The sequence below is a fragment of the Lucilia sericata genome, unplaced genomic scaffold (assembly GCF_015586225.1).
Source record: "Lucilia sericata isolate MDLA Ls3-8-SP2 unplaced genomic scaffold, ASM1558622v1 Contig000891F_arrow, whole genome shotgun sequence".
NCBI lineage: Eukaryota > Metazoa > Arthropoda > Insecta > Diptera > Calliphoridae > Lucilia > Lucilia sericata.
The window spans coordinates 5,001-16,530 of record NW_023994880.1 but is presented as its reverse complement, the minus strand read 5'-3'; the positions used below and the strand labels follow the sequence as shown (position 1 = coordinate 16,530).

Here is an 11,530-nt window from a genome sequence, read left to right as displayed (position 1 = left end):
ATAGATTAGTCTATATTATATCATTGAAAAGTGTTACAAATCTGTTCATTGAACAGCCAATAAAACAATCTACAGTTCAGCCTATAGAACAGTCTATAGACCAGCCTATAGATTAGTCTATAAACCAGTCTATAGATTACTTTACAGAACAGTATATAGATTACTTTATAGACGAGTCTATAGATTGGACTGTAGACCAGTCTATAAAGTAATCTATAGACGAGTCTATAGACCAGTCTATATATTAGTCTATATAAAACTCTATAGATTAGTCTATAGACCAGTCTATAGATTAGTCTATAGATTCTTCTATAGATTATATATAGATAAGTCTATAGACCAGTCCATAGATTAGTATATAGGCCAGTCTATAGATAAGTCTATAGACCAGTGTATAGATTTGTCTATAGATTAATATATAGTCTATAAATTAGTCTATGGAGAGTCTATAAATTAGCCTATATATTAATCTATAGTTTATAGACTAGTCTATACATTAGTCAATAGATCTGCCTACAGATCAGTTTATAAACCAGTCTATAGACTAGAATATAAATAAGTCTATAAATCTACAGACTCTATAGACCAAAAAAGATAGTAAATTAATAATTTTCTTCATATATAATAAAAATATAGCAAAATTAAAAACCTGAAATCATAAATAAATCAAATAATAAAAAATAAATTAAATAACAGAAAAAAAAAAATACACAAAATATTTTTATTTTAAATAAATCATTTTATTTTTCTAAAATTCTTAAAAATTCCAAAAAAGAAATTAAATCAAAAAGAAAAAAAAATATTACCAATTAATTCATAAGTTTTGTTTATAAATATATAATAATAATAATGTACAAATATAAAGTAAACATAGGTTTGTATATATAGCAAAATAATTATAATGGAAAATTAAATTAAAACTTTAATTTTAAATTTTACAAATAATTAATAAAAAATACGGCAAATAAATATGTTGGTTAAGGTAAAAATTATTAATGTTTTTGCTAAAAAAAAAGAAAACATTAAAGAAAATAAAATAATGGGTTAATAATTAAGTGTTTATAACTTAAACAATTTTGTTGTAATATATGTATATATATTAAAATATATACACCGTTAAGTTTTTTTTTTTAGTAAATAAACAAACAAATACACATACATATATAAAATATACAATTTATCTTAATAATTTTCTTGGTTAATGTTTTAAGTGCATAAATAATTTCATTTTTTTGTAATTTTACTGTTTTCTTTTTTTTTCATGTTTTAAGTCTTACAACCCTTTTTACTAATAATAATACTAAAAATGATTATTGTAAGTATTTTTAATAAACTAAAGAAAAGAAAAATACTTTTTGTTAATTTAGGGTTTTAATTTAACTCAATTTTTTACATACACTTAAGGTATAAATATTTATTTAAATATTTTAACTATTATCATTTTTTATACACTTTCGTTATTATTGTTTTTTGTTGTGATTAAATTGGCTTAATTTTAAATAAATAATTTTTAAAGTTTATAAATAATAATATAGTGTTTAATAATAAATATTAATTGTATACATAAACTTTTAACAGCTTGGCTTTCGTAGAGTATACCAGAATCAAGTAAATTTAAGGAATATGTTTTGTGGGTTAATTTTCCCTATATATATATTTTTTTTATTTGAAATAAATGTTTTTCGAATATTTTTTTCAAACAGCTTTTTTTTCATTAAACATTAAAAATAAAGTAATTTTTAACTGGATTTATCGCTTTATGCAGAATCAGGGAAACAAAAAATTTTTTTTGCAACAGGTTTTCTTATAGTGGCTGTTAATTGCAAACAATTATCTTAATTTTTTAGATTTTTTTTTATTTCTAATAATTTTTTATAATTGTTTTGCTGTTTGAAATTTTTTTGTTTAATTTTAATTAAATTTAATTTTTTTTATTAATTTTAGGGAATATTTTTAAGTATTTTTTTTTTAATGAAAATGTATTTTTGTTTAATTTTTAAAAATAAAAAGAGGAGGACTAGTTTATTTATAGACTTTTATGAAAGTTTTATTTTGTATATTTATTAAAAATTAAATTATTTTAAATATATATTATTTTATACACATGTGTTTTTGTATTATACATAATTACTTTTGGCATTATCGTTAAAAACATTTCAATAATTATTTTGTTTTTATTTTAATTTTGCACACATTTTTTAGTACTTTTTCTTCGACAAATTGAATATGTTAGTTCTATACAAAAGCTATAAAGATATTGCAGGGAAAAGGAAAAGAAAATAACTGGTTTTGGTTAACAATTCAGGATCTTTTGTTTAGCTTATAAACTTCATTTTGTTGTAATTAAAAAAAACAGATTCCAAGTTTGTTGTTTTAAACAGTTTGTTCTGATTTGATGAATTTTTAAATGACTCCCTACTTTCTAAAGTTTCGAAACATAAAATCCCTTATTTGAAAACCTAAATCATATTAAAAACAAACAAAGGAAAATAAAGAAAACACAACAACAAAAACTCTATAAAAATTATAATTTGTTTGTTTTTAAACAAGAAAAATCTATAAGAAAATAAAATTTCAACAACAATAACAAATAAATAATAAAGAAAAAAATAATTTCAAATAAATTCAGCAAAAAATCTTGAAAAAAAATAAACAAACACAAATTTTTGGTTTAGGTTTGTAAAAAAAAAAGATAGAAACTAAAAGGAGAGTGAAAAATGAAAGGAACATAGTAAAAATAACAGCAGGTGTTAGATAAAGAAAAAAATAATTATTTAACAAACTTAAAAATATAATAAAATTTCACAGATTGTAAATTAAAAAAAAAAAAAATAATCCGAAAATAAGAGGCGAAAACTAGGAAAGAACTTTAAACAAGCTGCCTTAAAAACAAAAGGTTATTGAGGAGGAGCATTTAACCAGCTGTATTAATTTGTGGACAATTAGTAGCACTCGTGGTTGTCTGAGTTGGGGTTATAGAACCAGTTGGCGTAGTCGTTGTAGTAGCCAATGCAGTAGCTGTCGATACTGTGGCTGCTGCAGTATTTAAATGGTGATGTAAGGAATTTGTAAAGGCCTGCACCGAACCTACAGGAGTTTGGCTTATGTTCGTGCTAGTGGAAGCTATATTACAGGCTGTTTGTTGCTGCTGCTGCTGCTGTTGTTGTTTTAATTTATCGAATATTTGTAATTTCGATTTTACCGCTCCCTCACACACCATCAGTCTAGCCTGAGAAGGCTTTTTGTCCAGTTCAAAACAGAAGGCTTCATAATCTGAATTAATAGCTGCATGACGTTTAAAATCGGAATAACGTCGTGCTTCATAGGATGACATATAGGATGAACCTAAAGCAGATGCTGCCACTGCAGCCGCCATTGAAGAGGATGATGAAGTTGAACCACTGCCAGCGGTGGAGGTATGACCACCCACACCACTGCCACCTGCTGCGCTGGTACCTCGTGGTGGAGGTGTACTATCAGGTACTTGTCTTTTACGTTCGAAATATTCCACAATCTTTGCAATTTGTGCCGATCTTGTACTGGTGGGGTAGGCAAATGAACGATCATCCCATAGCAGGGAATCCGAACCGGCTAAACTGCTGATGTCATCGGAACTATCGGTGTATATAGAGGAGGTGCGATTTTTACAATATAACAATTGATTGGTAGCAAAGGGACTGCGTTGCATCAGTGAATTTATTTCAGAATCCAAAGCTAATCTATTTATTAAACCAGCAGTGGCTGTAAAGTTAGGATCGTAATTATTGCCTCCCAACAGATGATGGTGACAAGTGTAGCGTCGATGACTGCGTGCTGCATCCGGTAATTCCAAATCATCTAAGGATCTTAAAGCCGCAGCACTCGAGGAAGTATTAATGCCACCAGCTGCTGCACTACTGGTAGGTTCATCTATAAGCAGCACAGAGGAGGAGGTGGAAGAGGAATCGTTAAGCAGCTGCTGATGTTGACCGCTTTGTGATGCGGAGCCGTAATAGCAACAGCGGCATAGACTGGCCAATTTATCACTGAAATACAACGAAAAAAAATTGTTAATCTTTTTTGCTTAATCTTTAACTGGCATTGAACTAGAATTGTATTAAAACTGATCTAGAACTGAGGTAGAACTGAATTAGAACTGAACTAAACTAGAACTGAATTAGAACTAAACTAAACTAAACTAGAATTGAACTAGATCTAGAACTGCACTACATATGAACTAGAATTGAACTAGAACTGAATAAGAATTGTACTAGAGCAGAACTAGAACTGAGCTAAATCAGAGCAAGAGCTAGAATTGAACTAGAACTAAACCAGAATTGTACAAGAACTAGAACTGGGATTAAACTATATATTATATAAATGACACTTAAAGGTTACTTACCTCAATTCACCATTGGCACCCACTTCCAACATCAGCTGAGACTTGAGTTGTTCAAAACAACAATTACTGCCACCGCAACCCAAACCCAGCGACGATACTCCGGCACCATTGAACTGACGATATGTTGTAGCAGCATCGGATTCCTCATTGAAACAGGAATAAAATCCACTCTCTATAGAATCACGCCGCGTTAATGAACTTTTAGTGGGTAGAAAATCGCTCGGTTTCAGTTCGTTCAAATCAAATTCCGTACAAGATGACATGGAAGCAGGTGTGGCTGCCAAAGTTGCTGAAGTTTGTGGTGGTGGCGTTGGAGGCGAAGGTGTTGAGGCTGTTAGAGGAACATCTTTGGATGATTTCAAGCCTTCCTCACATCCATCTTCGGAGGAATTGCAATCCTCTATATTTACATTAGCTGCTGAAGAAGAAGTTGTTAAAGCAGTTGCATCTTCCAGTTTACTACTGCCACTTGTGCCACGGAACAGTGGATGGGTGTACAGAGAGTTGGCTCGATACTTTCGTGCCACTGGGGCGGGAGTGGGTCTCTCGGCAGAATCATCACTACTCGATTCGGCATCAGCACAATTGCCACCACCATCTGCATCCTGTTCGGCATCTGACTCATCCACACAATCATCATCTTCATCGGCCAATGTACAACGTGGCAGATTTAGTGTCGGCGACAGTTTCATCTCAATAGCACTTAGTTTTCGTGTTAATTGTGGTGATATTGGTAGACTCTTTGGTTCATTGGGCGTGGTTACCACAGTTTTGCCATCTTCTCCTATAATGGTCTTCTGCTGCAAAGCTACCAACTCCTTGAAGAAAGGAGCACATATTTCAAAACAAGAACTAAACAAGTCCCCACCTCCAGCTGCGTAGATTTTGGGATTTGCTCCCAAAATCTTTTTCACGCCCTTCAAATGAGCCATAGCTGTGAAAGGGTTGGATTTAACACCATTATTATCAGTCCTTATGGGTTTGTATTGGGGATCTTTGAGGCACATGGTTTCGGCTACTTTGCGTAGCGTTAAAACTGGTGGCGGGGATTCACGGGTTGGCAAGGTGTCTGCAGTTACAATGATGGTGCTTGTAAAACCACCCACCGGTGGTGGAGTTGGGGAATGCGTAGAGGATCTTTGTCGCTGCATTTGATGGCATCTCGCCTTATCGCTGGGCGTTGTGTGCAATGGAAAGTGTATAATGTTTTCACTCAGCGAACGACGATGTTGCTGTTGTATTAATAACTCAGCAGCAGCCATATTTTCGTATTTTTTCGTTGCTCTCTTAACACGATTTTTAATTATACGGTTTTCATCAATTTCACTAAATCCCCCGTTTGGTATAGAATTGCTACGATTTTCCGACTCGGGAAACAGGAAACCATTTTCACTGACTTCTCTTAAGTGTCTTGGTGTTATGTGACCAGCAGGCGCCGTACTAATAGCCGATGTTAAAGGGGTGTTTATTAAGGCTTTCTTAATGGCCAAATGACGGGCACAGCCATTTTTGTGATTTAAAGCTTGACAGAAATTTTCCGAATCACTGCCATTAGGCGAGCAGGTAATTTCCAATGAACTCAAAGGGCTAGAACTGGCACTAATAGTGGAGCTAGATGAACCATTGCAACCCATGGGATCATGTTCATATTTTTCCAAAAGCGAAGTCAATTTCTTGACGGCATCGTGAAACGTAGGTCTACTCTTTGGATCAAACTATAGAGACAAAATTGATCAGTTTAAAGAAATTTTTCAAAATTATTCAAAAACTTACTATGCAACAGTAGAAAGCCAGTCTTAAAAATGCAGGTGGTGTATCCATGGGACACAAATCAACAAATGCCAGATAATCAAAACCAAACGAATCGGTTCTAGGCATTATATCGGGATCTGCCTCTATACGTGCTATAATCTCGCAAGAGATAATGCCGAAGGAAAACACATCGCTGCGTTCATCATAGAAGAGATGATTTAAACATTCTGGACTAACCCAATAAGGTGAACCCACATATTCCAAACGAGTCTTTTGTCTATTCAAATAAAAAGACAAAATTAATTTTTAGCAATTCATTAAGTAAATGAGACAAACTTAAACTTACTTTTTATCGGGTATTTTGGCTGCCAAACCAAAATCTCCCACTACCGTCTCAAAACGTCCATCTGGTAAATTTCTTACTAACACATTCTGCAAGAGTGAAATTAGAAGGTTGAACATTTATTTAGATGTATTTGATTTTGATTACTTTATTTGAACTTACTTTACTGGTTAAATCTCTGTGAAAGATGCCTGCACCGTGTAAATACTCCATACCTTTAGCTACACCCAATGCCAGTCTTAATTTTGCAGCAGCACTCAATGCTACTTCTTTGTTGGCCAATAACTGTTCCAAAGAACCACCATTTATGTATTCTGTTAAGGCATGTAATTGTCCCTCATGTACGCAAACACCCATAAAACTAGAAGAAAGAAAATATGAAAAAAAGTTAGAAAAATATCTTAATATGTATATATTCAACAAGTCTAGTTTTTTAAAGTTCGGATTATTTTCCCTATAACATTTTTGAATTACTTCGATATCGAAATTTATAAAATATCGATAAATTCAAAAATTTTACAACACCTCAATATTCATTCAATTTTTTCCAATTATTTATTCTCTTTGTAAAAGTGTATTAAAAATTATGATATAAAATTTGGTATTTTTGCTTAAGAGTTATTGTTCCACATATAAACAGTTTGAAAAAAAAACAGGAAATAATGCCAAAAATATCTTTTGGTCATGTTTTTAGGAGTGAATGTTGTTAAACAATAAATTAAAATAAATTTGTCATGTCAATTTATAAAAGTAATGATGAGCAGACACCATAAACTAAATGTACCTACGATTATCGTTCATTATACGATAGTCATATAAAAATCGGTTCGCTTATCTTTAACACTGAGTAAATCACTGTTTTGACAATAAATAAAGATAAACGGAAAGTTGAGAACTTTTTACGTGTTTGTTGTATAAATATTCCCGTGTTGTCACGGGATTACAATAAATTTTCAAACATTCTCGTTAATGGCGGAAAAATGTTTTTCTCTTAAATTGTAAAGTATATACCAAAGTCTGGTCTACATTTTCTATGTTCAGTCTATTACACAGTCCAACAAAATTAAAAAAAAAAAAAACTAGAAACCCAGAGACTAAAGTACACTTTTCTAAAGGCTTGAGCTGCGTTGCATCCTCTCAATTTTGGCCATATTTGAAACGTTATAACAGTACGAAAGCATATCTGTTTGTGAATTTTGTAATGTCTTCTTTTCCTGGAAAACCAATTTATAGCTTGAAACCTTTAGGTTAATATATCTCGAAAAAGACAGAAGATATAACAGAGATTAAACTATTATTTTAATGTCTGCAGATGTGATGAAAATTTTGACGTCGGATTTGGATTCAGTGCAGCTAATCTAAGTTAAAAATGTGTTGGTCAGTGTCATTCATTCTACAGTATAGTATAATGTAAAGTCTATTCCATAGTTAAGTCTAGACTAGCCCCTAGTCTGTTTAATAGTCTAGTCTATAGTTTAATCTATAATTTTATCCATAGTATAATCTATAGTCCGGACTATAGTCTAGTATATCTAATCTACTGTCTATTCTATAGTCTAGTCTATAGTCTAGTCTATAAATTAGTCTATAGTCTAGTCTATAGTCTAATCAATAGTCTAGTCTATAGTCTAGCCTATAGTCTAGTCTATAGCCTAGCCTATATTCTAGTCTATAGTCTAGTCTATAGTCTAGTCTATAGTCTAGTATATAGTCTAGTCTATAGTCTAGTCTATAGTCTAGCCTATAGTCTAGTCTATAGCCTAGCCTATATTCTAGTCTATAGTCTAGTCTATAGTCTAGTCCATAGTCTAGTATATAGTCTATAGTCTAGTCTATAGTCTAGCCTATAGTCTAGTCTATAGCCTAGCCTATATTCTAGTCTATAGTCTAGTCTATAGTCTAGTCTATAGTCTAGTATATAGTCTAGTCTATAGTCTAGTCTATAGTCTAGTCCATAGTCTAGTCTATAGTCTAGTCTATAGTCTAGTCCATAGTCTAGTCTATAGTCTAGTCTATAGTCTAGTCTATAGTCTAGTCTATAGTCTAGTCTATATTCTAGTCTATAGTCTAGTCTATAGTCTAGTCTATAGTCTAGTCTATAGTCTAGTCTATAGTCTAGTCTATAGTCTAGTCTATAGTCTAGTCTATAGTCTAGTCTATAGTCTAGTCTATAGTCTAGTCTATAGTCTAGTCTATAGTCTAGTCTATAGTCTAGTCTATAGTCTAGTCTATAGTCTAGTCTATAGTCTAGTCTATAGTCTAGTCTATAGTCTAGTCTATAGTCTAGTCTATAGTCTAGTCTATAGTCTATAGTCTAGTCTATAGTCTAGTCTATAGTCTAGTCTATAGTCTAGTCTATAGTCTAGTCTATAGTCTAGTCTATAGTCTAGTCTATAGTCTAGTCTATAGTCTAGTCTATAGTCTAGTCTATAGTCTAGTCTATAGTCTAGTCTATAGTCTAGTCTATAGTCTAGTCTATAGTCTAGTCTATAGTCTAGTCTATAGTCTAGACTATAGTCTAGTCTATAGTCTAGTCTATAGTCTAGTCTATAGTCTAGTCATAGTCTAGTCTATAGTCTAGTCTATAGTCTAGTCTAGTCTATAGTCTAGTTAGTCTATAGTCTAGTCTATAGTCTAGTCTATAGTCTAGTCTATAGTCTAGTCCATAGTCTAGTCTACAGTCTAATCTATAGTCTTGTCTATAGTCTAGTCTATAGTCTAGTCTATAGTCTAGTCTATAGTCTAGTCTATAGTCTAGTCTATAGTCTAGTCTATAGTCTAGTCTATAGTCTAGTCTATAGTCTAGTCTATAGTCTAGTCTATAGTCTAGTCTATAGTCTAGTCTATAGTCTAGTCTATAGTCTAGTCTATAGTCTAGTCTATAGTCTAGTCTATAGTCTAGTCTATAGTCTAGTCTATAGTCTAGTCTATAGTCTAGTCTATAGTCTAGTCTATAGTCTAGTCTATAGTCTAGTCTATAGTCTAGTCTATAGTCTAGTCTATAGTCTAGTCTATAGTCTAGTCTATAGTCTAGTCTATAGTCTAGTCTATAGTCTAGTCTATAGTCTAGTCTATAGTCTAGTCTATAGTCTATAGTCTAGTCTATAGTCTCTAGTCTAGTCTACAGTCTAGTCTATATAGTCTAGTCTATAGTCTAGTCTACTCTATAGTCTAGTCTACTCTAGTCTAGTCTACTCTATAGTCTAGTCTATAGTCTAGTATAGTCTAGTCTAGTCTATAGTCTAGTCTATGGTCTAGTCTATAGTCTAGTCTATAGTCTAGTCTATAGTCTAGTCTATAGTCTAGTCTATAGTCTAGTCTATAGTCTAGTCTATAGTCTAGTCTATAGTCTAGTCTATAGTCTAGTCTATAGTCTAGTCTATAGTCTAGTCTATAGTCTAGTCTATAGTCTAGTCTATAGTCTAGTCTATAGTCTAGTCTATAGTCTAGTCTATAGTCTAGTCTATAGTCTAGTCTAGTCTATAGTCTAGTCTATAGTCTAGTCTATAGTCTAGTCTATAGTCTAGTCTAGTCTATAGTCTATAGTCTAGTCTATAGTCTAGTCAATAGTCTAGTCTATAGTCTAGTCTATAGTCTAGTCCAGCGGTTCCCACCGTTTTTTACTTCGCGGACCCCTTGAGGAATTTATTTAATTTCACGGACCCCCATACATATTTGATATCTTATTGTTATAAATAATTGTTCATCCGAAAATTGTCTTAGTCCTGGTCCATAAACCCTATACAATATTCCCGTACATTGAGAATATTTAGTATTTCGGAGATGTTTTCAATTGCATGGTTTTAAATATAGAATGACTTCTAACATGATGTTTAATTTTATGATCGTGAGAGCTTTCATGTTCATTTCTCGTCAAGGTAGCGAAAAGGTTTCTTTATCAAGTATTGTCGACATGTGCTTAAAGAGTCATGTTTCTAATTTTTTTTGCGTAGGAGTGAGCTGAGTATGTAAGCTAAGTTTTCGGGAAAATATGTGAAAGTTAGACTTCTTCGATGCTGTTGCGGAATGCGTTACCCACATAAAATATGACCTGAACTCTTTGCGAATGTACTGTGAATTTGGATCTTAAATTTGAATTTTAAAATACCTACGAATTATTTTACTGCCTGGTTTTGACTATTTACGCAAAACGCTATGAATTTTCTGATGTTGATTTAATAATATTGAACAACAAAATGAAGTTAAAATCTGTGTATCACGTCGGAATGGAATATTTATATTTAAAATTAACTAGATTAACACTTTTGCTTACAATTTAAAAAATATTATGAAATGTGACCTAACTTCATATTCCGGGATACCAATATCAGTATTTAATTCTAAGGCAAATCATTATCCGTCTGATATAAAAACATTTATTTCGATACATATACATTTATAAAAATTACAAATCACGTAATACTTTACTTTATAAAAGTGAAACAATAAATTTGTATGGCCTAGCTTCATCCTGATAAACGACCGAAACAATAAAATTCAAAAAGTCATCAACAAATCTGGGATTATTGAATAAAAATTGTGTATTTTAGTATTTATGAAAAATTTGGAGATATTTTTAATATTTTCTAACATATAGAGAATACTTTTTATTCATGATTATTTTCGTTCGTCTTCGCGGACCCCCTAGGATTTTGCTACGGACCACTAGGGGTCCGCGGACCCCCTTTTGGGAACCGTTGGTCTAGTCTATAGTCTAGTCTATAGTCTAGTCTACAGTTTAGTCTATAGTATAGTCTATAGTATAGTCTATAGTCTAGTCTATAGTCTAGTCCATATTCTAGTCTATAGTCTAGTCTATAGTCTAGTCTATATTCTAGTCTATAGTCTAGTCTTTATTTTGGCAGAACTCGCTAAATGAGCAACTCAGTTCTCTTCAGAAGCACCTTAAAAATTATAAATATTCCTCAAGACCATTTAAAAGACATACAAAACGTAATCATGTAATCATTTTTTATAAGTTCTGATTAACGTAGTATAATTTAATTTATTTTGTTTTAACGTTTTTATGATTTCAATAAACTTTGTTTTCATTC

General features: G+C 31.9%; 1 protein-coding gene across 1 annotated transcript; it reads right to left on the bottom strand.

The window, feature by feature from the left end:
• Positions 1 to 1,164: 1,164 nt before the first annotated feature.
• Positions 1,165 to 6,833, bottom strand: LOC119608862 (serine-rich adhesin for platelets). Its single transcript, XM_037963417.1, has 5 exons — positions 6,639 to 6,833; positions 6,480 to 6,565; positions 6,155 to 6,410; positions 4,382 to 6,096; positions 1,165 to 4,025 (listed from the first exon to the last, which is right to left on the bottom strand). The coding sequence occupies exons 1-5, from the start codon at positions 6,831 to 6,833 to the stop codon at positions 2,915 to 2,917; spliced, it is 3,363 nt and encodes a 1,120-aa protein (XP_037819345.1). The 3' UTR covers positions 1,165 to 2,914.
• Positions 6,834 to 11,530: the final 4,697 nt, after the last annotated feature.

What these genes read in the sequence shown, in the direction of transcription:
- LOC119608862 (XM_037963417.1), bottom strand. Translation starts at nt 6,833, where the DNA reads ATGGGTGTTTGCGTACATGAGGGACAATTACATGCCTTAACAGAATAC. An exon ending in ACAGAGATTTAACCAGTAAA is followed by an intron (nt 6,566 to 6,638) that starts GTAAGTTCAAAT and finishes TCACTCTTGCAG; the next exon opens with AATGTGTTAGTAAGAAATTT. An exon ending in GCCAAAATACCCGATAAAAA is followed by an intron (nt 6,411 to 6,479) that starts GTAAGTTTAAGT and finishes TTATTTGAATAG; the next exon opens with ACAAAAGACTCGTTTGGAAT.